Source organism: Muscardinus avellanarius, assembly GCF_963383645.1.
Source record: "Muscardinus avellanarius genome assembly, chromosome: 15".
NCBI classification, from domain to species: Eukaryota; Metazoa; Chordata; class Mammalia; order Rodentia; family Gliridae; genus Muscardinus; species Muscardinus avellanarius.
Window position 1 is genome coordinate 21,284,879 of NC_137801.1, and position 25,311 is coordinate 21,310,189.

The 25,311-nt window shown below is 51.9% G+C and overlaps 2 protein-coding genes across 4 annotated transcripts; both read left to right on the plus strand.

Moving 5' to 3' along the window:
- Positions 1–343: 343 nt before the first annotated feature.
- On the plus strand, positions 344–3,813 carry MAPRE3 (microtubule associated protein RP/EB family member 3; the record flags this gene model as incomplete). 2 transcript variants are annotated; one of them, XM_080711178.1, is made up of 6 exons in its annotated part: positions 344–467; positions 1,050–1,195; positions 1,781–1,982; positions 3,031–3,185; positions 3,321–3,473; positions 3,745–3,813. In XM_080711178.1, the coding sequence occupies 6 exons, from the start codon at positions 347–349 to the stop codon at positions 3,811–3,813; spliced, it is 846 nt and encodes a 281-aa protein (XP_080567304.1). The 2 variants fall into 2 exon arrangements, with proteins under 2 accessions (XP_080567304.1, XP_080567303.1); XM_080711177.1 differs by having other exon boundaries at positions 347–467; positions 1,781–1,937.
- Positions 3,814–8,489: 4,676 nt separating this feature from the next.
- On the plus strand, positions 8,490–16,580 carry TMEM214 (transmembrane protein 214; the record flags this gene model as incomplete). Of its 2 annotated transcripts, none has more annotated exons than XM_080711241.1 (17): positions 8,490–8,637; positions 9,423–9,622; positions 10,274–10,424; positions 10,688–10,822; positions 11,061–11,143; positions 11,784–11,889; positions 11,994–12,075; positions 12,369–12,470; positions 13,080–13,221; positions 13,625–13,716; positions 13,997–14,045; positions 14,221–14,334; positions 14,518–14,635; positions 15,598–15,694; positions 15,875–16,043; positions 16,158–16,303; positions 16,454–16,580. In XM_080711241.1, the coding sequence occupies 17 exons, from the start codon at positions 8,490–8,492 to the stop codon at positions 16,578–16,580; spliced, it is 2,061 nt and encodes a 686-aa protein (XP_080567367.1). The 2 variants fall into 2 exon arrangements, with proteins under 2 accessions (XP_080567367.1, XP_080567368.1); XM_080711242.1 differs by having other exon boundaries at positions 16,164–16,303.
- Positions 16,581–25,311: the final 8,731 nt, after the last annotated feature.

Sequence of the window (25,311 nt, forward strand, 5' to 3'; positions counted from 1 at the left end):
CCCCAGTATTGGGACTGCAGAGATGCGTCAACACACCGGCTCTCGTATGCTTCTTTACTGCCCCATCTCTCCTTATTGGGGAAGTTTACCTATCTAGACTCCTGGAAGGCTGAGATCATATGTTGGTTAACTTTGTATGACCCGCTCCTAGTGCACATAGAGCATACAGTAGACACTAAATGTTTAAAGAGTAAATCAGCGCCCCTTCTCTAGGAGGGTGAACAGCAAGGCTGGGCTGAGGGCACTGCTGCCCACTTGCCTGAGGCACGCAGCCCCTCCTCCTCGTGGCTGGAGAGCAGCATGGCCAGCACTGACCTCACCTCTCATCTTTCTTTGCAGCTGGGGAATGGCCGTCAATGTGTACTCCACATCTGTGACCAGTGAAAATCTGAGTCGCCATGACATGCTTGCCTGGGTCAATGACTCCTTGCACCTCAACTATACCAAGATAGAACAGCTCTGCTCAGGTAGGAGGCCAGGATGGGGAGCGGCCCTGCTGGGGGAATGAACAGAGGCAGAACAGCAGAGCACGGAAGGTACGGGCAAGGATTGCTGGAGAGCCCAATTTAGTCGTGCTGCTTCGAGCTGAAGGGAATCGATGCAGGAAAGGTGAAGAGCCGTTGGCTGGCGCTCCTGCTATGGAAAGCCAGGGTGGCCAGGAAGCCTCAGGCTAACAGCACAGGGTCCAGCTCCCAGCGTCCTTCTGCTGGGGCCGCCCTGGGCAAGTCACTGCACCTCTGTAGGTCTCAGCTTTCTCATTCATGCCATGGAAATGCCATCACCTACCTACCTTGGGTGGCCATTACGACTAACCTTCATTTATGTGGTCTTTGGAATGCTGCTGGCACGCAGCATGCATCGATAAATAATAACTGTGCTCATCTTGAAAAGTGTGGGGAATCTGGCTATGTCTGACCTGCAGATAGGGTGATTGGCCCCACCGTAAGACAAGGAGAGAGAAGAGGGGCCCAGGCTTGGGGGAGTAGACTAGGAGAGGCAGGAGGGCAAAGGGAGCAGCTGGGACCTGGGCCCGCTCTGCTTCCCCACAGGGGCAGCCTACTGCCAGTTCATGGACATGCTCTTCCCTGGCTGTGTGCACTTGAGGAAGGTCAAGTTCCAGGCCAAACTAGAGCACGAGTACATCCACAACTTCAAAGTGCTGCAAGCAGCTTTCAAGAAGATGGGTGTTGACAAAGTAGGTGCCCGCGCCCCTGGGGGCCCCCAAGGAGCTGTGTGCCTCGGGGCAAGAAGATGGCCTGCCAGCAGGGTGACAGGGGCTGCTTGGTCATCCCAGTGTGTGTCTCCCCCACCCCCGACTCCCTAGGAGGAACACCCCTCAGTTAAGACACAGCAGGGAACACCCAACACTTGACACCCCATCTGGACAGCTCTCCTTTCCCTTTCTCCTCTGTGGACCCCAGCCGCCCCAGGTCAGGCTCTGTGTACTGCTCCTGTTATGTTTCTCTCTAGGACCCAAGAAAAGTCTCCCTGCTCACTTTCCTGCCTCCATGGTCCTAAAGCTGTGGGTCCTGAGCCTCCAGCCCACGTGCAGGCAGCAGAACCAGGGGGCACCTCCTTCCTGTGCCTATGGGGAAGGGATGTCTTGGAGCCCTGGCCGCCAGCCCACCTGTCTGTCCTAGTGCCACAGGAGAGGGGCAGGCGGAGAAGTGGACGGTGCTGTGTGCAGGGCTGGCTTTCCCGAGAGCAGAGACGCTCTCCCGGAGGAAGGCGGCCCCTGGCAGCAGGTGCTAAAGTGCTCTGCTTATGTGGTCTATTTCAGATCATTCCTGTAGAGAAATTAGTGAAAGGAAAATTCCAAGATAATTTTGAATTTATTCAGTGGTTTAAGAAATTCTTTGACGCAAACTATGATGGAAAGGATTACAACCCTCTGCTGGCACGGCAGGGCCAGGACGTAGCACCACCTCCTAACCCAGGTGATCAGATCTTCAACAAATCCAAGAAACTCATTGGCACAGCAGGTAATGTGCCCAAGCTGCGGGAGGGAGTTGGGGGGCCCGGCCGGCCCCACCTGCCTGGAGGAGACTGTTATCACGGAGTTCAGATGGCGCCACCTGCTGCCTGCTTGGTCCGGGGAGTCCCGGTAGTGGGTGAGAAGGTTCCACAAATTGCCCTGAGAGCCACCCGCTCCCTGAGGAGGCCCAGGCGCTAACTTGCTCACCTCAAGGTGATGGGCAGCAAGGTGGCATGGTTCCTCCGGTCAGGCCCAGGGCCTAGTGCCAGCACTCAGCGCCCTCTTGGCCCTGCCCACTGGACACCCAGGGGCAGGAGCTTGGCAAGCTGGAGCCTATCTCCCATTCTCAAAGCCCATAGCCCAAGGCCCTCAGGAGATGCGTCTCCACAAAGAGCCTTTGGCTGGGTGCTAAAGGGGCAGGGAGAGAAGCAATAGGACCTCGGGGTACAGCAAGGGTGGGAGGACGAGAGAGGGGAACAGCCCCAGCCCGTCTGACCCGTCATAGCAGGGCCGCCTCCTGTTTGCGCAGCTATCCCGCCTGGGCCTGGCAACACTCACCTGCTTGCTTTGCATTAGAAGCAGCTGCTCTGTCTAGGGAGGTGCAGTCGCTAGAAAGCTAGTGGCCACAGCATGCAGGCTGTGCTGGGGAGGAGCCCGGGTCCCTGAGGTGGCCTCCCTGCACGGATACCGGGTCCAGCCCAGCAGAGGGCAACAGAGCCATCCCCAGACAGGGCCCGAGGGGTGGAGTCAGGGTGGCTTTGGGCTGGGGCTTCCGTTAGGGGAGATCCGGCCAAGCCAACTGCTTTTCCTGGGGCTCTAGCTATCAATACCAGAGGGCGAGGAACCCTCCCAGCCCCACCCCCTGCTCTCCCAGGCTTGCCTGAGGGCTGCCTGGCTGCTGTGGCTGGTGTGGCTGAGGCCTGAGCCTAGCTGTACATGCCCCCCAGATGCCTGCCGCATGGGCCTGCCCAGACCTCACACCAGGCCTCGTGTACCGCATGAGTTGTGGGCTCACAGGGCCTCATCACCTGACTCCTCTTCTCTTCTCTGGGCAGTTCCGCAGAGGACATCCCCCACCGGCCCCAAGAATATGCAAACTTCGGGCAGACTGAGCAACGTGGCTCCTCCCTGCATCCTCCGCAAAAACCCTCCATCGGCTCGAAATGGTGGCCACGAGACTGATGCCCAAATTCTTGAACTCAACCAACAGGTGAGCGGGATGGGCCAGGGTAGCTGGGACAGCCCTGCCACAAAGGCCAGGCCCCCCCCGGGGGGGGGGGACTAGCGGAGGGCGGGCAGGGAGGCTGGACTAGGGACTGTGCTTGAGCACCTTCTGTCTGAGCAGCTCCTGGACTTGAAGCTAACAGTGGATGGGCTGGAGAAGGAGCGCGACTTCTATTTCAGCAAACTGCGTGACATCGAGCTCATCTGCCAGGAACACGAGAGTGAAAACAGCCCCGTCATCTCGGGCATCATCGGCATCCTCTACGCCACCGAGGTGAGTGCCCTCACCTGCCACTGCCCAGCTCCTCGCCCCCCCCCCCGCACGTCACCCCGAGACCAGAAGCATGTAGGACCCAGGGACCTTGGAGAACTGAGAAGAGAGAGATGGACACCCAGACGAGCCCGGGGTGCCAGCCAGCTACTGTAGGGGAAGTGGGACTGGCCTCCGGGCTCCTGGAAACTCCCCGCTGCGCCACCCACCGATCCTGCGGACCTGCGCCCTCGCCCGCCCGCCTGCTCACTCCCCTCTTTCTTCTCCTCTTCAGGAGGGGTTTGCGCCCCCCGAGGACGATGAGATTGAAGAACACCAACAAGAAGACCAGGACGAGTACTGAGGGCAGCTGCAGCCCGGGCTGACTGCGCAGCTTCCTGGGCCTCCCTCCCCGCACCCACCCCCACATTATAATCCTTCCTTACAGCCAGTCAGCCGCGGGTGCTTGGAGTCAGTGCCGCAGCATCGGGAGCCTGGCGAGAGGGGCTTGGGGGTGGGGCAGGCGATCAGGCAGAGGCCCCACCCTGGTCCCAGTGGTCCTGGCCCAGGGGGCAGGACCCCTGCCCGTTCCCCACCCCTATTTATTTCCGTTGTCTCAATGCTGTGTGGCCACCTCTTCCCAGGGTGCCGCTGCCACCCACAGCCAGCCACCTGCTCCCCCTACAGCCAGCAGCTGTATATTTGACAAAGTCATTGGTATATTTTTACTTACTGGATTCTCCTTGCACTTTACCTGTTCTTTTCCAGGGCTGACAGCAGGGCTGGGGCAGTGTGCCTGGCTTGGCTCTCCCTTCCCATGGCCGAGGCCAGGGCCGGACTCGCTGGTTCTTATTTATTTTGTCTTTTGATTTCCCACTACTTGAGGGGAAGACTGATGGGGGCTGAGGAAGGCGGTTCTGTGGACCCAGGGGTCAGGGAGAGGGAGGGGGGATGCAAGGGACAAAATGACCTCACAGGCCAAGACCCCGCCCCAGCGCCAGAGCCCAGCACCGCCCTGGGCCCAGCTGCTCCCCCTGCAGCCCCGTCCACACCACACAGGCTCTGCCTACCCCCTGCAGTGCGTCGGCCTCCCCCACCGCCTCCCCTCCCCTGCATACTTGTTCACTTTTATTTAAATAAACTTGTGTGGTAAAATCGGTCCCATGTCTCCCTCAACTGGGCCACAGTCTAGGTCTCGGCTTGTCACCTCTCTCCCCACTCTCCTAAGGTGGAGGGGGCAGTGCAGCACAGCCTCACTGTCATCAGAAACCACCATGGGTAGGGGGCTCCGGCCCAGGCCCCTCTCTCAATAGTGACAAATCTCAGGGAGACATGGGGGCCCAATCCCCACTCCAAAGGAAGCGAAGTCAGGAGCCACGGCTGTGACTGTGGCCTGCCCCAGAAGAGCCTGGGGGGCAGGGACTGGCCAAGAGGTGCGGCCTTCCAGTCCCCTTCGGGCAGTTGGACGAAAAGCTAACCCCACCACCACCACTTGTCAAAGCTCACACACCACGGGACAGCGATACAGCTGAGGACAGGAGCTGATGGGACAGAACTGGGAACAGTTAGCGGGCAGCTAAGTGCCGAAGCCCAGGACAGCAGTGTCCAAGTGGCCCCCTCTAGAGCAGGGCTAACAGGAGTAAAGAATGCTGCCACACCGCCCACCAGCCCCACATCCTAGGATGTGCCTGGCAAAGGGGAAAAGCCAAGGTCCTGGAAGCTCAACAGGAAGCCAGAGTCATACCACCCGTGGTATGACTTGCTGAAGGTGGTAGAAACCTAGACTACAGACCTCTTAACTCCTGGTCAGTGCTCATCCCGAGACCACAGCGGTGGGACCCGCAGAGCTACAACTTTGGACTAGCCCTGGCAGAGGTCTCACATCCTTAGTATGACCATGATACAGTTGGGGCTGTCTCTTGTGTGGCCCTGCCCCCGCGGCCCTCTCAAGACCACCACCTTTTCTCTAAAGACTCCAGATACAAGCCTTAAATAAGTGATTCATCTTTTCACTCTTCATTGCTACACCCCCACTTGACCTCCCTCCCCCATACACACACACTTCCGGCCTCGTTCTGTTTTTCTTTCCAATGAGTTCCTGACCTGCCTGATTTTATCTTGATTTTTAATTCTCTTCCCAAATATTAAAAGGCTTTCCCTCCATTATTCCAGGTAGATAACATAACTATAAAAGGATAAGGGAGTCATTTTGCATTGCCCAGTGTTCATCTCCAGGCCAAGACCCACCCTGGTCATAAAGTGACCGTGGAGCCAGGTGAGGTGATGCACGTGTGTAATCTCAGTATTCAGAAGACTGAGGCAGGAGGATCGCAGGTTTGAGGCCAGCCTCAGCAACTCAGTGAGACCCTGACTCCAAATAAAAAATAAAAGGGCTGAAAGCATAACTTGGAGGTAGAACACCCTGGGCTTAATCCCCAGTACCATAAAAGATAGCTGATAGATGATAGATAGATAGATGGATGGATGGAATGAAATAGGGCTGGGGTGTAGCTCAGGTAGAATGCCCCTGGATTCAATCTCCAGTACCACAATAAAAATAAATATATAAAGTGAGTTGTTAGGCAGAGTAATGTCTCACAAAAAATATCCACATTATATATAGTCCCCAGGACCTGTAAATATGCAAGACTCATGGCAAAGAGGAATTTCGGTTGCAGATTTATTTAGACTGCTACTCAGCAGAACTGAAAATAGAGTCCTGGATTGGGGGGCGGGGAGATGTAATCACAAGTGTCCTTAAAAGCAGAAGAGGAAAGAAACGGTGAGAATGATATGCTAATGTGAGACTCAATCAGCTCTTGCTGGCTTTAAAGATACAGGGGCGCCAGGAGCCAAAGAATACAGGCAGCCTCCAGAGGCTTAAGGCAGGGAAAGCGTTCTCCCCTTGAGCCTCCAGAGGGAACACAGCCCTGTCACAGACACCACAATTTTAGTTCAGGAAGACCTGAGTCGGACTTCTGCCCTCCAGAACTCTGAGATAATAATCTGTGTTACTTTAAGCCTCTAGGTTTATGGCAGTTTGTTACAGAAGCAATAGAAAAGTCATGCAACAGGCAAACTGCTCAGTGATCTCATCCTTCTTGCCCCTACACTGGACACCAGCTGGCCTCCTTGACACATCTTTGGGTCTTCACACCCCCTATGGGCACTGCCCAAGCCCACCTCCATGGCTAATGTCTAAGGCCCCCCTTCAAACATGCAGATCTCAGGGATGTAAAGCCCCTGTTCTCCTACTTCCTAGTACCTCCTGCTAAGTGTGTCTTTCCTCTGGAACACTTAAGATGTGAACATAATTTTCTGTCTCCCATATAGGCTTCAAGTTCCTCATGAACAATTGAAGTGTATCACTCAGCTTCACCTAGCACAGGGCCTGACCCAGAGAAGGGGCTCAGGAAATGTGGCTGGGTAAGTAAATGCATGACTTCTATCCCCTAGATGCCAAGTTACAGTAGGAAAATAACCTGCCCGACTCTGCCAGTGAGCAACAGAAAGTCCGACCCCCACCCTTATGTCTCCCCCATGAAGCAGCCCCTCTCTTGCCCCCATGGAAAGCCAGTTTGTTTCTCTTCCCAAAATAGGGCCTTTTCTGTGATCATACATGTGAAACAGCAGGAACTGAGTGGATATGGTTGTTGGTCTCCGAGTAGAGCTAAACTAATCATCTGAAAAATGAATTGATGATCAGCTCAATTATGTCCCTTGACAAAAGCAGTCCATGTCAGAGCTCTCTGAGGCACAGGCGAGGAAGGCGGTAGCGAGAGCTGGGCATTTCCCACCTGCTTTCCCCTCCCAACCCATCCTTCACACAGCCGTATTTTCCTTTCCAAAACAGGGGAGCAAGCACCTTCCCACTGGCTTCCCAGGCCTGAAGAACAAAGTCCAGATTCAGCAGGCAAGGCCCAAGGCGTGTGGGCTCAGATTCCTTTCCAACCTCATCACCTCCAAAGTCCCATTAGGCATGCTCACACTGAACAACTTCCAGCTTCCTATTCCCTAGGTCTTTGCTTAAATTAATTGACTCTGTCAGGTATGGTTGGCACACACCAAGGTGTGTGTAGTCCCAGCTACTTCGGTGGCTGAGGCAGGAGGATCCATTGAGCCCAGGAGTTTGAGTCTGGCCTGGGCAACATAGTGAGGCCCTATCTCTAAATAAATAACTCAAGAAAATACAGTGTTTTCTCCTGCCATCCTGATCCTCAATCATGAAGAGTCTCCCATTCCTTAAGACCTATCCCAAAGCCAATCGCCTTCCTAAAGACTTCATCAGTCCCTCAGCTATGCAGTCCACACTGTTGTACTCTACTGTAATACTTACGTACCACCAACACAGGTGTACAGTCAGATGATGCTAAAAGCACAGGGGGAGGGCCTCCAGGAATAGTGGATGTCTGAACAGTAACCTGTCTACCTGGTTCCTGGGGCCTGGGGCTCTCCCCACCTCCCCTTCCTCATGTGGGACTGTGGCCGGAGCCAGATCCGATTCTTTCACATTGCCTGAAGGGCAAGCCCGGCCCTGGTTGTCCCGGAGTTTCAAGGCCTCTCATCCGAGGGCCTCCTCACCCCGGGCCCTCCCAACACTGCCTCTCTCCTCCTGCCCCATCCTCTTTCTTGCTCTTTCCCAGTGGATTTCTACCCTCCAATAAACCTAAAGTTTAATCACTAGCAACTGGAACACGAGCACTTCCCGAGAATGAAAGCAGCACTTCATTTTCAAACTCTCTCAAAGTGAGAACAATTTCCGTTCTGTCCTTCTAGACTGCTGGGTTCTCACCTCCGCGGGCTCAGAGGCCTCCGCGCAACAGGTGTCGCGGAAGAGCCGGAAGGCGGAGCCTCCCTGCGGGCTGTGGGCGGGGCTGTGGGCGGGTCCAGGAGCCGGAGCCAGAGCCAGGGGCGGGGCCAGGGCCCGGGCCGGGGCTCGCGGAGACTACAAGTCCCAGGCTGCCTCGCGGCGGCGGCGACAGGAGACGTGGCACCGCGCGCGGCCGCGCTGACGGGAAAGCTGGGCGGAGGGCTGGAGCCATGGCGGCCAGGGCAGCGGGCGTGGGGCGCTGGGAGGTGGTGAAGAAGGGTCGGCGGCCGGGGACCGGCGGCGGCGGTGGTCGAGGCGGCGGCGCGGGCCGCCGGGCCCTCGGGGAGGCGAACGGAGTGTGGAAGTACGACCTGACCCGTGAGTACCGGGCCTGTGGGCAGGGGCGCAGAACAGCCGCGGCCTCTCGCAGAGCGAGCCGGCAGGTGGAGCCCCACACCACCCTGGCAGACCGCACAGAGGGGTAAACTGAGGCCCGGCGAGGTCGACAGCTGGCCCAGGACCCCGTGTCGGCGGGGGCTGGGATTCCGTCTCCAGCTGCTCGGGGCGGGGTGGGGGGCTGCGCACAGCCCTCCCAGCCGTCCCGGCCCTCACTGGCCCTCACCTAGCCTCTGGAGCAGGTCTCTCAGAGCCCGGCGGAGGCCTCTGGATCCTCCACGGTGTTCCCTCCTTAAGTAACCAGCAGGTCGGGGATGGTTGGGAGTCCTAGCAGGGGGAGAGATGACCCGCCACACACTCAGCGCCCACCCGGAGTGAGGCTCAGGTTCCCTCTGTCTCCTGGAGCGTGGAGGAGTGGAGAAAGCTTGCCACTTGTTGATTATAGTGTTGTCATCTCAAAACCAAGAGTAATTGGTGTAGAACCAAGATGGAAAAAGCCTGTCCTCCCACCAAAGAAGCCAATCCTCTGTGTCCACGCCTCTACTTGTTCCCACACGTTCTAGTTTGTCTACTAAAGAACTGTCTCATCTCTGATGACTGAAAGCAGCCACCAGGAGGGCTCCCTGCCCTGCTCTTAACCAGCCAGCAAGAAGGGGCCTCCTCCTTGCAGATGAATTAGGTGACAGTGTAAGGGCAGTGCCCACTGTTCCTGTGAGGCCTTGCAGACTCAAGAGTGGCCCTCCTTTCTCTGCCTGTCTTCACCTCAGCTCCAATCCAGACCACAAGCACTCTTTATGAGCTAGGCTTTGAGAAAATCAAGAAGCGGCAAAATAAGGAACAGGTTCCACCCCCTGCCGTGGAGCCCAAGAAACCTGCCAACAAGAAGCAGCCTAAGAAGGTGGCAGCTCCTACGGACCAAAACCAGAAACAGGGCCGCTTCCGCAGCCTGGAGGAAGCGCTGAAAGCTGTGAGTGTGCCAGGCCTTGGCCGTAGAAGGACCAGGGGCTTCAGGTGCAGGGAAGATGGGATTAGATGGGCAGGCCGTTGAGGGACCTGTGGGATTTGGGATACTATCAGTTGAAAGGAATTCAGGAAACAGAAAGGCCCCAGGGAACAGAACATTTGCACTTAGGAAAGAAATGGGAAAGCTTTAAGAAAACAGAGGGTCAGAACAAAGTGTTAAAGACCCAGGAATACAGAAAGAGTATAGGAAAACTGGGTGTGGGTCTCTCCCACAGAAACAGTGTTTGCTTGCTTTCCATATCATCCTCTTTCATCCTTTGCCCCCCTCCCCCGAACAGCGGGGCTAAGTGCATGGACCTTGAGATCAGAATTCTCAGTTGTTCTATGGTTTCTCAAGATATGAATGCAACAGAATCATGGTGTTCCACATACTTGTGCTTAAAAACAGAAACCCTTGAGCTGGGTATGGTGTAATCCCAGCATTTGGAAGGCTGAGACAGGAGGATGGCAGTGCCTGGACAGCCTCAGCTACTTAGCGAGGCCCTTTGCAATTCAGTGAGACCCTACCTCTGCCTCATTCAACTATTTTCGCACCCCTAGCCTATTTCCCTTCCACTCACTCACAACTCACCATGGAGCTGTTTGTCTTTGGCAGCTGGATGTGGCAGCTCTGCAGAAGGAACTGGACAAGAGCCAGAGTGTGTTCACTGGGAACCCCTCTGTGTGGTTGAAGGACCTGGCCAGCTACCTCAACTACAAACTCCAGGCTCCTCGGAGTGAACCCACACTCAGCCAGCATACTCATGGTTAGTCTTCCCAACTCCCTCAGCTCAGACAAGGTCAGGAAAGTTCTAAAAGGGTTGGGTGTTGCTAACAGAACCCAGTACCCCACTCTCTTGATTTACACATCAGGGCTGTACAAACGTGTGGGCTTCGTGGGAGAGGGAGGAGCACCACCCTTGGTTCAGGGACCTCTGCCTCCACTCACCGTCCTCAGGGAGAGCCCAGCCTTTCTAGACTAGCCAGGCCATCTGTTCATAGCACTCATGTGGATGCCAATGGGCCCCAGATTATCCCTACAGGCTGGTGAGCCGGGAGCTGCGTGGGATCATCCGAGGGCTCCTGGTGAAGGCAGCAGGGTCTCTGGAGCTCTTTTTTGACCACTGTCTGTTCACCATGCTGCAGGAGCTGGATAAGACACCAGGTGAGAAGGGCCCTTGAGGGAGGACCATCTTGGGAGCTTGCTCCGTTTTGCTGCTTCCAGCATGGGCAAGTGGTTCTATTTCCACAAGAGAAATGTGCTAATTTTGATGCTCTTTTTGGGAAGGACTCACTGGGACCCACTGGGCCCAGATTCTGGGATCACAGCTACCAAAAAGGGAAATTTCAGGTTTGGGGTGCCAAGTAGTATACAGTAGGTTTAGAATGTTGTATCTCTCCAGGGGAATCATTGCATGGTTATCGCATCTGTATCCAGGCCATTTTGCAAGACAAGCCCAAGATTGCCACAATGAACCTGGGCAAGGTGAGCTCTGGATAGTGGTGGTGACATAGGCCAGGACCAGGGGGGCTGGGTGGAATATTCTTGGACTGAGTTCTTGGACTGAATTGTGGGATGGTAGAAGACCCTGTAATCCCAGGAATAATGCATAATTTTATTTATTTATTTATTTATTTTTTTTGGTGGTACTGGGGTTCCTGGAAACCTTTCTACCTCCGGGCTACACTCCCAGACCTATTTTATACTTTTTTATTTGGAAACAGGGTCTCTTAAGCCAGCGCGGCTGGCTTCGAACCTGTTTGATCCTCCTGTCTCCGCCTCCCAAGCCCGGGGATTACAAGCATCCACCACCACGCCCGGCTTGTGTAATGCTTTTAACGCTTACTGCATATCTGCTTTCAATATGCATGAGGCACATACTACTTTCCCATTTTGTCAGTGGGAAGATTGGGCCACAGGAAGGTTCTGTAGCTCTCCTGGGGCCAGTCACCCAGAGTGCAGGTGAAGCCCATGCTTGAATTGCTGTACACACTACCAAGGTGCTCCACTGTTACTTGGCCTGCGCCTCCTCTCCCAGTTGGCATCTCTCTTCCCACCTTGGCCTGCAGTGGCCCTGGTGCTCTGCCATGTGTCCATCTGTCCCCCACCCCACCTATCTTTCCAGTTCCTGGAACTGCTGAGGTCCCACCAGAGCCAACCAGCAAAGTGTTTGACCATCATGTGGGCCATGGGGCAAGCAGGTTTTACCAACCTCACCGAGGGACTAAAAGGTAACAGGGAAGTGGGGAAGAAAGGAGTGGTCCTCAGACTTACGCACTCCTTGCGTCCCCTGGTCACAAGCCTGAGGTCCCCACGCTGACCTTTGTCTCTGCAGTGTGGCTGGGGATCATGCTGCCTGTGCTGGGCATCAAGTCTCTGTCTCCCTTTGCCATCGCGTACCTGGACAGGCTGCTCCTGTGAGTAATGGGGGGACGGCGAGGGGAAGGCCCAGGGTGTCCACAAGAGGCTGTTTCTGCAAAATGGGATGCTGTGATCCTGGTCTCCATAGATGCGAGGAAAATCAGGACCAGCTCCTCCCACCTCCGAATGTGATGGTGAGGAAGGAAAGGGAGGGAGCCGTTATGGGCTGGGAGACGGGGTAATGTTTATGCCCTATTTTTTGTATATTGGCTTAGCTGGGGTCACAGCCAAAGCAGCTGGCAGCCAGGGAGTTGGTCTCCAACAAGCCTGTTTCTTCCTTCCCCCACAGGATGCATCCCAACCTCACTAAGGGTTTTGGCATGATTGGTCCCAAGGACTTCTTCCCGCTTCTGGACTTTGCCTATATGCCCAACAACTCCTTGACACCGAGGTAGGCCCACCCTGGGGCACCCCTGCTGATATCAAGGGGTCCCGGCACAAGGTTAGGCCAGGCACTGTATTTTTTTTTTTTTTTTTTTTTTTTGTGTGTGTGTGTGTGTGTGGTACTGGAGATGGAACCTAGGGGCACTCTACCTCCGAGCTACACCCCTGGTTCTATTTTTTTAGTCTTTATATTTTTTGAAACAGGATCTCACTGAGTTGCACAAGGCCTCACTAAGTAGCTGGGGCTGTCCGTGAACCGCAGTCGTCTGGTCTCTGCTTCCTCAGTGCTGGGATTACAAGCATGCGCCACCATGCCCAGCTAGGCACTATTGTTGTCCCTTCTCTAGCTGCCCTGGATCTGAGTTTCACAACCTGGAAAGTTGAGGGTGGATGTCAAGGGATCCAGTGAGCCCCCAGAATTATTTGAACCCTTGAGTATGATTGTAATGTGGGCATTTTCTTAGGGGGAGGGTCTGTGGCTTTAAACAGATTTTTCAAGGAGTCTCTGAATAAAAGATTCAGAGCCCTCACAAGGCCTTCATTAACTCTCCTCTTGGGCAGGCCCTAGGTTCACTGGCCCATTCTACTCCCAACCTGCCCTGGCCTTCCTCCCCAGCCTGCAGGAGCAGCTGTGTCAGCTCTACCCCCGACTGAAGGTGCTGGCATTTGGGGCAAAGCCGGAATCCACCCTGCACATCTACTTCCCTTCCTTCCTATCCAGAGCCACCCCCAGCTGTCCTGCTCAGATGAAGAAAGAGGTGAGGAGCTGGTGGCAGGCTGCTTGCCCTTGCTATGGGGTCAGCTGCAGTGGGGCTGTCTGCAGGCAGAGCCCTGCCTTTTTACGGCCTGTTCCCCAGGCATTCCTTAGCTCACCCACAGCTGCCTGCCCACTTGCTTGTGCCCACCCCCAGGAGCATGGTTCCCAAGGGTCGCATATCCAGGCCTCAGTCTCTGGTGCCCTGTCCCTTGGATACAAAAAATCTTTGAGCTCAGTCTCTGGCTTGGGACCCCACCATCCCCTTGACAGCCCCACAGAGCTTTCGGGAGTCTGGGTGCTATTTCTGTACCCCTTGGGGTGGGTGTGCTACCTGGGTGGCCTCCCAGCACTCTCCCACCACCAGCCTGTGCCCCAGCAGTCTCTCCTTCTGTCCTTCTGTGCAGCTCCTGAGTGACCTGACCCAGTGCCTGACCGTGGACCCCCTCAGCACCAATATCTGGAGGCAGCTGTACCCCAAGCACCTGTCACAGTCCAGGCAAGTGGGATGGGGTTACCCACCTCTAATCCACACAGACAAGCCTCCCAGCCTGAGGCTGGCCTGTCCCTGTCTGGGAATAGAAGGGAAACGTTGGTCCCTGTTCTACAGGCTCATTGCTCTTGGTTTGAGCAGGCCAATGCTAGCCTCTGGGGAGCTGCTTCTCTGCGGGTGGAGGGGTGAAGGGTCTTTAAGCCTGAAGGAATCTGGGCCTCATGGAGTTAAAGAAGGGTGGGAAGGCTGAGCAGCGCCTGACTGCGAGCGTGTGCCTTCCCCACAGCCTGCTGCTGGAGCACCTGCTGAAGTCCTGGGAGCGGATTCCTAAGAAGGTGAGGAGCTGGGAGGGCGCAGCAGGCTGGGCCCTGCCTGGGTTCTGAGTTCTTGCCCCTCCACCACTGTCTTCCTTTCCGTATGCACTTAGCACAGAAAGTGAAGCGGGATGGGGGCACAGGATTCTTTCATGGGCCAGATCATGTTCTCAACCTAGCTTTTGGTATCCTAAAGGTCCAGAAGTCTTTGCAAGAAACTGTTCAGTCCTTCCAGCTCCCCAACCAGGAACTACTGAAGAAGAGCAGTGGTAACAACCAGTATGTCGTCGCCTGTGATGCAGCCTGCAAGGTGCCAGCACCAGCCTCTCTACCCTGCAGATGCTCCTGCATCTGTTGCAGCACACCCCTGCCCCGCCTCTCTGTGGAACCCTCCACTGCTTGGGGCAAATGTGCAGACTTGACCCTCATCCTAGAAAGCCTGGCTTGGGCCCCCTCTCCCTCTGACCACTGTTTCTTCTCCGTTTCCCACCAGGGTTTGTTGCAGCAGGCACGGGGCCCTCAGCCTCCCTGGACCCGGCTACTGCTGTTGCTGCTGGTCTTTGCCGTAGGTTTCCTGTGCCATGACTTCCAGTCACACAGCTCTTTCCAAGGTAAGCAGTGATGGCAGCCAAGAAGAGCGGATGGTGGGGCATAGAGCTAAGTGTAGCGCCCAGCACCCACATTTGTCCTCATGTGTTCTCAGTGCCACATAACGAGTACTTTTCAGAATATATATATATATATATTTTTTTTTTTTTTGGTGGTACTGGGGTTCCTGGGAACCCTTCTACCTCAGGACTATACTCCCAGACCTATGTTATACTTTTTATTTGGAAACAAGGTCTCTTAAGCCAGCACAGCTGACTTTGAACCTGCACGATCCTCCTGTCTCTGCCTCCCAAGTGCGGGAATTACAAGCGTGCGCCACCACGCCCAGCCAGACCATATTTTCTATACACAAGACATTACCACTTTCCAGTGGCCTAGTGCTTTGCAGTACAGAAGTGCTTACATATTTGTGACATCATTTGAATAGGTGTTACCTCCTTCTGAAGAAATTAAAGCCTGAAAACACTTAGCATTTATGCCAGGCACAGTGGCGCAGACCTGTAATCTCAGTACTTGGGAGACTGAAGCAGGAAGATCACAGGTTTGAGGCCAGCTGAGGCAATTAAGAAGACTCTACTTTAAAATAAAAAGGACTGAGGGTGGATTCATTGGTAGATCACCCCTTCTCTCCCCAAAATAAAAGATAAAGGAAGATAGAGTTAACAGTTGGCTTAAGAGGTTGGCATACACTCACACCTGAGGCTTCCCGACACCTGTGTCCGGACACCACCTGGTGCCCTACTCTCCTGCTCCTCCTACCTGGCTGAGCAAAAAGTGCTGAGCCACACAGGCCTGCATGCCCCCCTCCAGACCTCCTCCAGGCAGACTAGAGCCAGCTGTGTGGCCCCATGAGCACTCAGATGCAGCCCTACTGCCTTAGCGTGCCTGCCCAGGTACCTGCAGTATCTGTCTCCGGAGTCCCTGCCCTCTCCCCTCCCAGCTCAACAGATCCCCCTTTGCTCAGCTTCCCTCACTGGCCGGTTACTGCAGTCATCTGGTCTGCTCTCCGCTGGCCAGCAAGTGTGTGCCAAGCTCTACTCCTACAGCCTGCAAGGCTACAGGTGAGCAGCTCCCAGGCAGGGAGGGGAAGGGTAGGGCTTGGGGTGGTAGCAGCCGGGAGGCATCAACCAGCAGGAAGTGCCGGGGGTTTGCCTTCCCCAAGGCCTCCTTTCTCCAGATATTCTTTGGGAGCTGTGCTGGCCTGTGGAAGCTCAGCCCAGTCCTCCCTTTCACACCCACAGCTGGCTAGAGGAGACACTTCCAGCCTGCGGCTCCCTCCTGCTTACCGTGGTATGGCCCGGCTTGCAGCTGGCCTGGGCCCACACCAGCGCCACAGTCAGCTTCCTTTCTGCCCACTGTGCTTCCTACCTTGCCTGCTTTAGAGACAGCCTCACCAGCCTCTCTCAGAGAGTAAGCCAGAGATGGGTCAGGGAAGGGACAGCACCGTGTTAATGGGATCTTTGGGACCAGCATGCCTTACCCTGGGTGCCCTGGCCCGAGCCATTTCCCATGGTCCAATTGCAGGTCCAGCTCCCTGATGCCATGTACCAGCTGCTTCATTTTGTGCGGGAGCTGCTCCTGTTTCTCCACCAGAGTGTGCTGCTGCCCCTGTGGCACCTGCTGCTTGAGGCCCTGGTGCAGGCCCAGGAGCGCTGCCACGAAGCATGCAGGTGAGAGCTCCACACCGGGCTCTGGCAGCCCCCATTGGCCCTCCTCCCTGCCCCTGGGATGGGGGTTGTGGGTCTGAGCTGTGGCCCCACGAGTTGACACACCTGTGTGCACAAACCCCTACCCCAGAAATGTTGTGCTTTTTTCCCCAGAGGTGAGGTAACCTGGGACTGCATCAAAACACAGATCGGTGAGGCTGCCCGCTGGACCTGGCTCTGTCTACAGGACATCACGGTGGCTTTCTTGGACTGGGCACTTGCCATGATATCCCAGCAGTAGGCTCAACCTCCCTTTCTGCTGGTGTCTGTCATGAGCAGGCCATCTGAGACTGCTGGTGGTAGGGGGTGGCAGCTCTTTTACCTGGTGCCTGAGTTCCAGCTCTTAGGCAAGTGACCAGTTTTTCCATCTTTGGTGGGACTGGGCCAGTGGTCCTGAGCCTCCTACTTGTAGGTCCACTGGATGCTTCTGAGGCTGTTGCGCAGCTCTCAGCCTTCATCTTTGGGCTGGCAGCCTCAGCTGCTCTCTTGCCTCCAGCCCTCCACTTCCCTCCCTCTTATTCCTAAAGCCCCAGTAGCTCATCTCCAAAAAGATGAGGCTCCCAGCAAGTTCAGCAGCTTCCTCTACCATTCTTGATCACAACTTTAGGCACAGTGGAAAAAGAGGAGGGGCTTCCAAAGGATCTGGCAGCATAGTAGACAACAGCAGGTTCACCTCTACTGAAACCCGAATATGGCTGTCAGTGGACGTGGGGGCCAGGTAGAAATGCCTATCCCCTCAGAATACCCAGAATATACCAAGGCCCATTGCCACTCCTCCGCCAGAGCCCTGCTTCCTCAGCTCTCCACTCCCCTTCAGTGCAGGGCTCTGCCTCAAAGTGGCCTCTCCCCTGCCCACCTCACCTTGCCCCTGGAGAGCAGAGCCCAGGACCTGTGCCTCAGGCCCAGGCGACCTTGCATCAGCCAGTTGAGACAGGAGCCAGCTTACGGTTCCTGGTGTGCCTACTAGGTGGAATAAAGGACACACATTTGGTTTCTAGCTTTCTGCCTCCTTGTTCAGGAATTCTCATAGTTATACAGCGGGACAACGAAAATAGTGGGCCTTGCTTCCTGGGGATTGTTGCCACAGGCTATAATTGAGCTGGCTAGGGAAGCACATGTTCATTTGAAGCTAGACAACCATCATCTTCCTCCCCTAATTACAATGTCTGACTTGTCACTGTGATTCATGTCCTAAGATTTGCATTGATAGCTTAAGTGTTTTATGATTGGAAAAAAACCAGAGGCAGGGGGCTCCTGGGGAATTCTTGGTCAAGTGATCAGGGCTGTCTTTTCCTTGCCAGAACCTTAATTTATTAATTGGTCCTTTTTTGTTGTTGTTTTGTTTATTTTTGCAGTACCAGGGATGAAACCCAGGGGCATTGTACCTCTGACCGACACCCCCAGTCCTATTTCTTTGTATTTTTATTTTTTGAAACAGGGTCTCACTGTGTTGCAAAGGGCCTCACTAGGTAGCGGAGGCTGTCCGCGAACCGTGATCATCTGGTCTCCATCTCCCGAATGCTGGGATTACAAGCATGTGCCACCGCATCCAGCCTTTATTTTTTATTTTGAAACCGGGTCTCACTAAGTTGGAAAGGGCCTCACTAAGTAGCTGAGGCTGTCTGCGAACCATGATCCTCCTGTCTCAGTCTCCCAAACACTGGGATTACAAGCGTGCGCCACCACTCCCGCATGTGAGTAGAAGATTTAGAACTCCAAGGAACACACAAATCCCTTCTTAGTTCTGGTTGGAGATGAAGTCAGAACTGGGCCTGTGTTTCAGTTCTTGCCACAAGTTTCTTCCCTTATCTGTCTCAGATTAAGAGCTGTCACTTGGCCGGGCGTGGTGGCGCACGCTTGTAATTCCCGCGCTTGGGAGGCTAAGACAGGAGGATCGCGCAGGTTCGAAGCCAGCCTCTACTGGCTTAAGAGACCCTGTTTCCAAATAAAAAGTATAAAATAGGTCTGGGAATGTAGCCCGGAGGTGGAAGGCCCCTGGGTTCCATCCCCAGTACCACTAAAAAAAAAAAAAAAAAAAACTGCCACTTGAACTCCACAGGCTGGTTCCTGCTTCCCTGTAGGCACCTTAGGTGATGAGTAGACATGATGGCAGATGACCACTCCCCTCTCATGTGCTGCCAAGGCACTTCCTCACTTTTCTACCAGGCAGATTGTATAGCAGCAAGTGTGGAAACATGTGACCCAAAGGGAGGTCATGAAGACATCTCACACTCTTCTCTTTCCTCTGCAGAAGGCAGACCCCTTGTGCACTTGGTGGCAGTTAACCATGACCAGTATTTCCAGAAAAGAGAAACCCTGCTTGGCAAAGGGCCAGTCCAGGCATAAGCCTGCTAGACTGGATTGTCAGTCAGCCCTAGGGCATGTTGTGTTTCCTGAGTTCTTAGCAGTTAGGGACGAATGAGTGAGACCCTCACTAAGAATCATGAATCCAGACAAGCTGGATAGAGGAGCTGTTGTGAGTCTGGGTTGCAACAATACAGGTCAATTAGATGGTGTTTCATCCCAGTGTGCCCAGAGTCCAAAGCTGCTGAGCTAAGGTCTGAATCCAGCAACTTGAGAATGCCACCAGTGCTGTGCTGGCTTCTGATTTGCCTTGTTGGGCTCATTTCATCTGACACACTAATCCTTAGCTGCAACATTTTTCAATTTTGATTAATTAGGGGCTCCACAGTCTCTCAAAGGAGCAGCTACATTTTAGTAGGCTTTATTCATTAGACCAGTTTTTTGACCCAATATTGGGATTGTTCGGAATTTTTTCTCTCAGTAGTCCAAAACTGTTCTCCAGTTAAAGCAAAATCAGACACCCAGACGTTTCATTTTTGTAGCACTGTCAAATAGGAGTCCAAGCTGGACTAGTAAACCCAGCCACTGTCGGAGCCAGTGGTGCTGCTAATGGGGCAGTCACAGCTACTCCTGACCAGTTACGGGAATGGCAGAAGGAAGCCGATGGATGCCCCAGGGACATCTGGTTGCTGCAACTACTTTTCACACGCAGCTGAGGTTCAACAGGTAACATGACATAAAATCAAAGGCAGTTTGAACTTGGTTATTCTCAATAATTTTAGTTTTTACCAGTTCTTGTATGGACCTGAAAATAATTCAGCTCATTTCCAAATACTTCATTTTTTTCTAATTCTCACAGTTTCTTTATTCCTTTGGTTTTTTGGTGTCAAGCCATGAACTCATGGCTTGAGTTTTAGAGCTGGACAACCTGATGGATCGCCTGATTTACTGTGGACAGATAATGTTGTTGGGCTCACACCTGTCAAATTTCCAGTTCATTCTCAAAATGCTACCACCCCAGGGTAGATTCTTCCCTACAGCAAACAGCCTGCCCGCACTGCCCTATTCTGAAATGCCCCAGCTGTCACGCACGCAGACATTCCTATGGTTGGGTGATTCTGAGCCCGGCATCTTCTGGGCTTTTTAATGTCTTAGTTTCCTAAGGGAGTTGGGATATAGTGGACACTTAAAGCCATCCATCCATTTATTACATAAGCTTCATAGTTTTGCTCCCAAAGATGTTTGAGGGCCCAAAGGGTGTTGCTTTTTCCTGTGTGGTATTTTGCATATACTGGGCAGTTTCATTTCTCTTGACTTGAAGTAAAAGAGGGAATTTGGGAAAGCCTCTACCATTCAGGATATGAATATTTACTGAACATTCTGCCTATTAGTAGCTGAGGCTGTCTGCGAACCGCAATCCTCCTGTCTCAGCCTCCCGATTACAAGTGCGCCATCACACCCACCCATTCTGCTTATTAGTAAAAACGTTTACTATAATGTATTGCTGAATGCGCATTGGTATAATTTTTACTATGTTTTAGTGCACCAATTACTAATTTATTTATTTATTTATTTATTTATTTATTTATTTATTTATTTATTTATTTGGTGGTACTGGGGTTCCTGGAAGCCCTTCTACCTCCGGGCTACACTCCCAGGCCTATTTTTACATTTTTTTAAATTTGGAAACAGGGTCTCCTAAGCCAACGCGTGGCTGGCTTCAAACCTGCGCTATCCTCCTGTCTCTTCCTCCCAAGCGTGGGGATTACAAGCTTGCGCCACCACGCCTGGCCCAATTACTAATTTTAATAGACTACTTTTTAATTAATTAATTTATTTATTTGGGGAGTACTGGAGTTTCTGGAAGCCCTTCTACCTCCGAGCTACACTCCCAGACCCTTTTTTTTTTTTTTTAATTTGGAAACAGGGTCTCTTAAGTCAGTGTGGCTGGCTTCGAACCTGCGTGATCTCCTGTCTCCACCTCCCAAGCACAGGGATTACAAGCGTACGCCTGGCAATAGACTACTTTTTTGTTTGTTAATTTATTTTGCTGGATTGGAGATTGGCCCAGGGATGCTCTACCACTAAGCCCTTTACAGACCAGTTTCACTATCCTAGAAATCCCGTGGGCTCCACCTGTTCCTTCCAAATCTCACTCACAGCACTGGTCACCACTGTTAATTTTCTCCCCAGAGTTTTGCCTTTTCCACAATGCCATGGCACTGACTACATTGTGTATGCGTGTGATTGATTGAACCCAGAGGCATTCTACCTTTCTACTTCCAAGCTACACCCCCAGCCTTCTTTTTATTATTTTTATTTTGAAACAGTCTCACTAGGTGATGAGCATCTCACTACTTGCTGAGGCCATCCTCAGACCTGTGATCCTTCTGTCTCAGCCTCTCAAGTACTGGGATTACAGGTATGCACCACCATGCCAGGCTCATATATTTTAAGTTATAGTCTCTCCCACTGAAGAGAAAAGATTTGGGCTTCAGGTCCAGACCACCAGAGCTGAGGACATTGAGATGGAGTGGAACCATAACGCTTGCCTTGAAGCAGAAGTAGCCATGCAGAACTAACAGGATTAGGAAACCATATTGAAAAAGGCAGCTTAACTGGAAGTTTGTTAAAATGAGGATTTCCTAGTGCATTTGCCATGTTCCTATTAGACCACGTAGTTCATAACAGAGCTACTCTCTGTGGTTTGGTGCCATCTCTGTATGCTGCTGAGGGACCTGACATTGTGGATATTTACCCAGGGACAGAATGCTGCCATGGAAAAATCCATCAGAGAACGTTGAAAGTGATACCTAGAAATGTTCCTGAGAGCGAGCTGGGCCTGGTGACGCACGCTTGTAATCTCAGCATTTAGGAGGCTGATAGGAGGATCGTGGTTTGTGGACAGCCTCAGATACTTAGGCCCTTTGGGGGTGTAGCTCAGAGGTAAAATACCCCTAGGTGTCATCCTCAGTACCGCAAATAAATGTTCCTGAGACATTAGAAAACAAGCAATCTTGTCGGCCCTTAGACCTGAGTGCATTAGGCGAAGCGTGCAGAAAAGCATTGCTTTGTCTTCACATTTCTCCAGACATCATTCATGTACAGGACATGACTGTCTAGAACAAGGATTAAAATGGTAACTATACAAGCCAGGGCAGGATGAAGAACAAGGCTAATAAAATCCCAGTGTGAGGATCCCTCATGTCATGAGGAGTAACTTTCCTCTCCATAGTTCATTAGATGCCTGAATAATAGAGGCCAATAAGTGAGAAGCCCTGGAAGCCAAATCAGGGCCTTGAGGGAAACTGGCTGGAGAAATCCTTACTGAAGCTGTGAAGTGATTTGGATTTTAAGACATAATGGACCTGGACGAGCCTGCTATCACGATCAGCAGAAAGTTGGGACCTTTAGGGAATTCTAAGAATTCAAAATTATTTTCATAACACTACTAAGGTGCCATTTGCCTTTGTTACAACATTGTACTCTGCTTGATGTAAAAATAAAACTGCTAAAACATTAACAGGAATCAAGGCAGTGGCACCAAAGTACACCAGTAGTTGTATTCTTCACCCCACCTTTTTTTTTGGGGGGGGGGCGGGTCTGGGGATGGAACCCAGGGTATTTGACCTCCGAGCTACACCTTCTGCCTTATTATTTTGAGACAGGGTCTCACTAAGTTGTGGGGGGCCTCACTAAGTAGCTGAGGCTGTCCACGAACTGCAAACCTCCATTTTCGGCCTCCCAAATGTTGGGATTATAAGTGTGCACCACCACACCTGGCTCCCGCTTTTCTTTTAAGGTGTGTACTGAGCATTGCAACCAGAGACATTTTACCTCCGAGCTACATCTCCAGCCCTTTTTTTTTTTAGGGGGCGGGAGTGGGCTTTCTACCTCCGGGCTATACTCCAAGACCTATTTTATATTTTATTTGAAAACAGAGTCTCACCAAGTTGCTGAGAGCCTCACTAAGTAGCTGAGGCTGGCTTCAAACCTGTGCAATCCTCCTGTCTCAGCCTCCCAAGTACAGGGATTACAAGCATGCATCAGTACACCCAGCTTCACCAGCCCTTTTTATTAATCATTTTGAAACAGGGTCTAACCAGATCACTGAATCGCACTACTTTGCTGAGGCTGGCCTCAAACCTACGATCCTGTCTCAGCTTTCCAAATACAGCTCATATGCTCTTTTAAAAGCCAATTTAAGCCTAGCATGGTAGCACCCACCTGTAATTCCAGCACTTGAGAGGCTAAGAAAGGAGGATCACAGGTTCAAGACCAGCCTCAGCAACTTAGTGAGACCCTGTTTCAAAATTAATTTTTTTAAAAAAGCTTAGTGATAACATTCTCCGGAATCGCTGTACTGCATTGATGAAAGTACGTTTGAACCCTTTTCCATCTGACCGCCGAGGGGGGAAAAAAAAAAAAGCCAGGCGTGATGGCGCGTGCTTGTAATCCTCACACATGGGAGGCTGAGACAGGAGGATCACACAGGCTCAAAATCAGCCTCAGCTATTTAGTGAGGCTCTCAGCAACTTAGTGAGACCCTGTTTCCAAATAAAATATAAAATAGGTCTGGGAGTGTAGCCCGGAGGTAGAAAGCCTCTGGGTTCTACTCCTAGTGCCACCAAAACAAAGAAGGAAAAAATGATGATGATAATAATAATAATAAATAAGAATAATAATGGGCTGGGCGTGGTGGTGCAGGCTTGTAATACCAGCATTTGGGAGGTGGAGACTGGAGGATTGCAGTTCACAGACAGCCTCAGCTACTTAGTGAGGTCCTCTGAAACTCATTGATACCTATTTATTTATTTATTTATTTATTCATTTAGTGGTACTGGGGGTGGAACCCAGGGGCTTTCTACCTCCGGGCTATACTCCCAGACCTATTTTATGTTTTATTTGGAAACAGGGTCTCACCAAGTTGCTGAGAGCCTCACTAAGCAGCGGAGGCTGGCTTCTAACCTGTGCAATCCTCCTCTCTCAGCCTCCCAAGCATGGGGATTACAAGCGTGCGCCACCTCACCCGGCTTATTCTTTATTTTGAAATAGAGTCTTACTGAGTTGCAAAGGGCCTAAGTAGCTGAGGCTGGCTTCAAACCTGCACAATCCTCTTGTCTCACCCTGGGATTACAAACATGAGCCACTATGCCTGGATTAGTCTATTTATTTATTTATTTATTTATTTATTTATTTATTTATTTAGCAGGTCTGGGGATGGAACCCAGGGTCATTCGACCTCCAAGCTACACCCCCTGTCCTATTTTTTATTCTTTATTTATTTATTTTATTTATTTATTTATTTTTGCGGGTCTGGAGATGGAACTCGGGCATTTGACCTCTGAGCTACACCCCCTGCCTTATTTTTTATTATTTATTTTGAAACCGGGTCTCGCTGAGTTGCAGAGGGCCTCACTAAGTAGCTGAGACTGTCCGCAAACCGCAATTCTACAGGTCTCAGCCTCCCAAATGCTGAGATTACAAGTGTGTGCCACCATGCCCGGCTATTCTTTATTTTTGAGACAGGGTCTCACTGAGTTGCAAAGGGCCTCAATAAGTAGCTGAGGCTGTCCGCGAGCCGTGATCCTTCAGTCTCTGCCTCCCAAATGCTGGGATTACAAATGTGCACCACCACGCCCAGCCTAACCTATAATGTCTTGAAACATCATTTTTTACTGAAAAAACAACTAACAAAGATTATTTAGCACAATTTTGGCAGATAGTCCTCTTACATGAACAAAGTAAGCCTTTCACTAGAAAACCAACTGACATTATTTTGCTTCCAATAATAAAATTTGAACTTTCAAATGAAATTGGAATCTTGGCAGACTTGTACCTCCCTTGCTTGTCAGCTTTCTCATCTGAAGCCCTTTCACCAGATCAGTGGTGACATTCTTAATTATGTTTGTGTGTGTATGTGGTACTACGGATTGAACCCAGGTCCATTCTACCTCTGAGCTGCACCTCCAGCCCTATTTTTTATTCTTTACTTTTGAAACAGGGTCTCACCAAGTTGCGGAGGGCCTCACTAAGTAGCTGAGGCTGTCCTTGAACTGCGAACCTTCTGTCTCAGCCTTCCAAGTATTGAGAGTACAAGCATGCGCCACCACGCTCGATTTATAATTATGATTGTTTTATATCAAATAGTGAAATGTGTTGACATTTTGAAGATCTTCATAACTTCGTCAACCAATATAGTTCTAGTGACCCATGTAAAATGCTGTTAAATAACACATAAGTTAAAAAACATTGAAAGCAGGATGGACCATTGCATTTTAGTATAAAATATTGAAAAAAAATTTTTTGCCATGGTAATAAAAAAGAATGTCCAGAATTACCTAAAGGGCAATTGAAATACTCTTTTGCTTTCCAATGATAAATTTGTATAAAACCAAATTTTTCTTATACCTCAACTAAGGCAACAGATTAGAGATTTAATACAGAAGACATAAGTATACAGCTGTATTACATCACTACAGACCAGAAACTTGCAAAAATGTAAAATAATGCTACTCTCATTATTATAGTTTTTGGGTTTTGCTTTTGGAAATGTATAGAAAACGCACATATTGCTTATTAAAATGGTATAGAGGCTGGGCGTGGTGGCGCACGCTTGTAATCCCCGCACTTGGGAGGTAGAGACAGGAAGATCGTGCAGGTTTGAA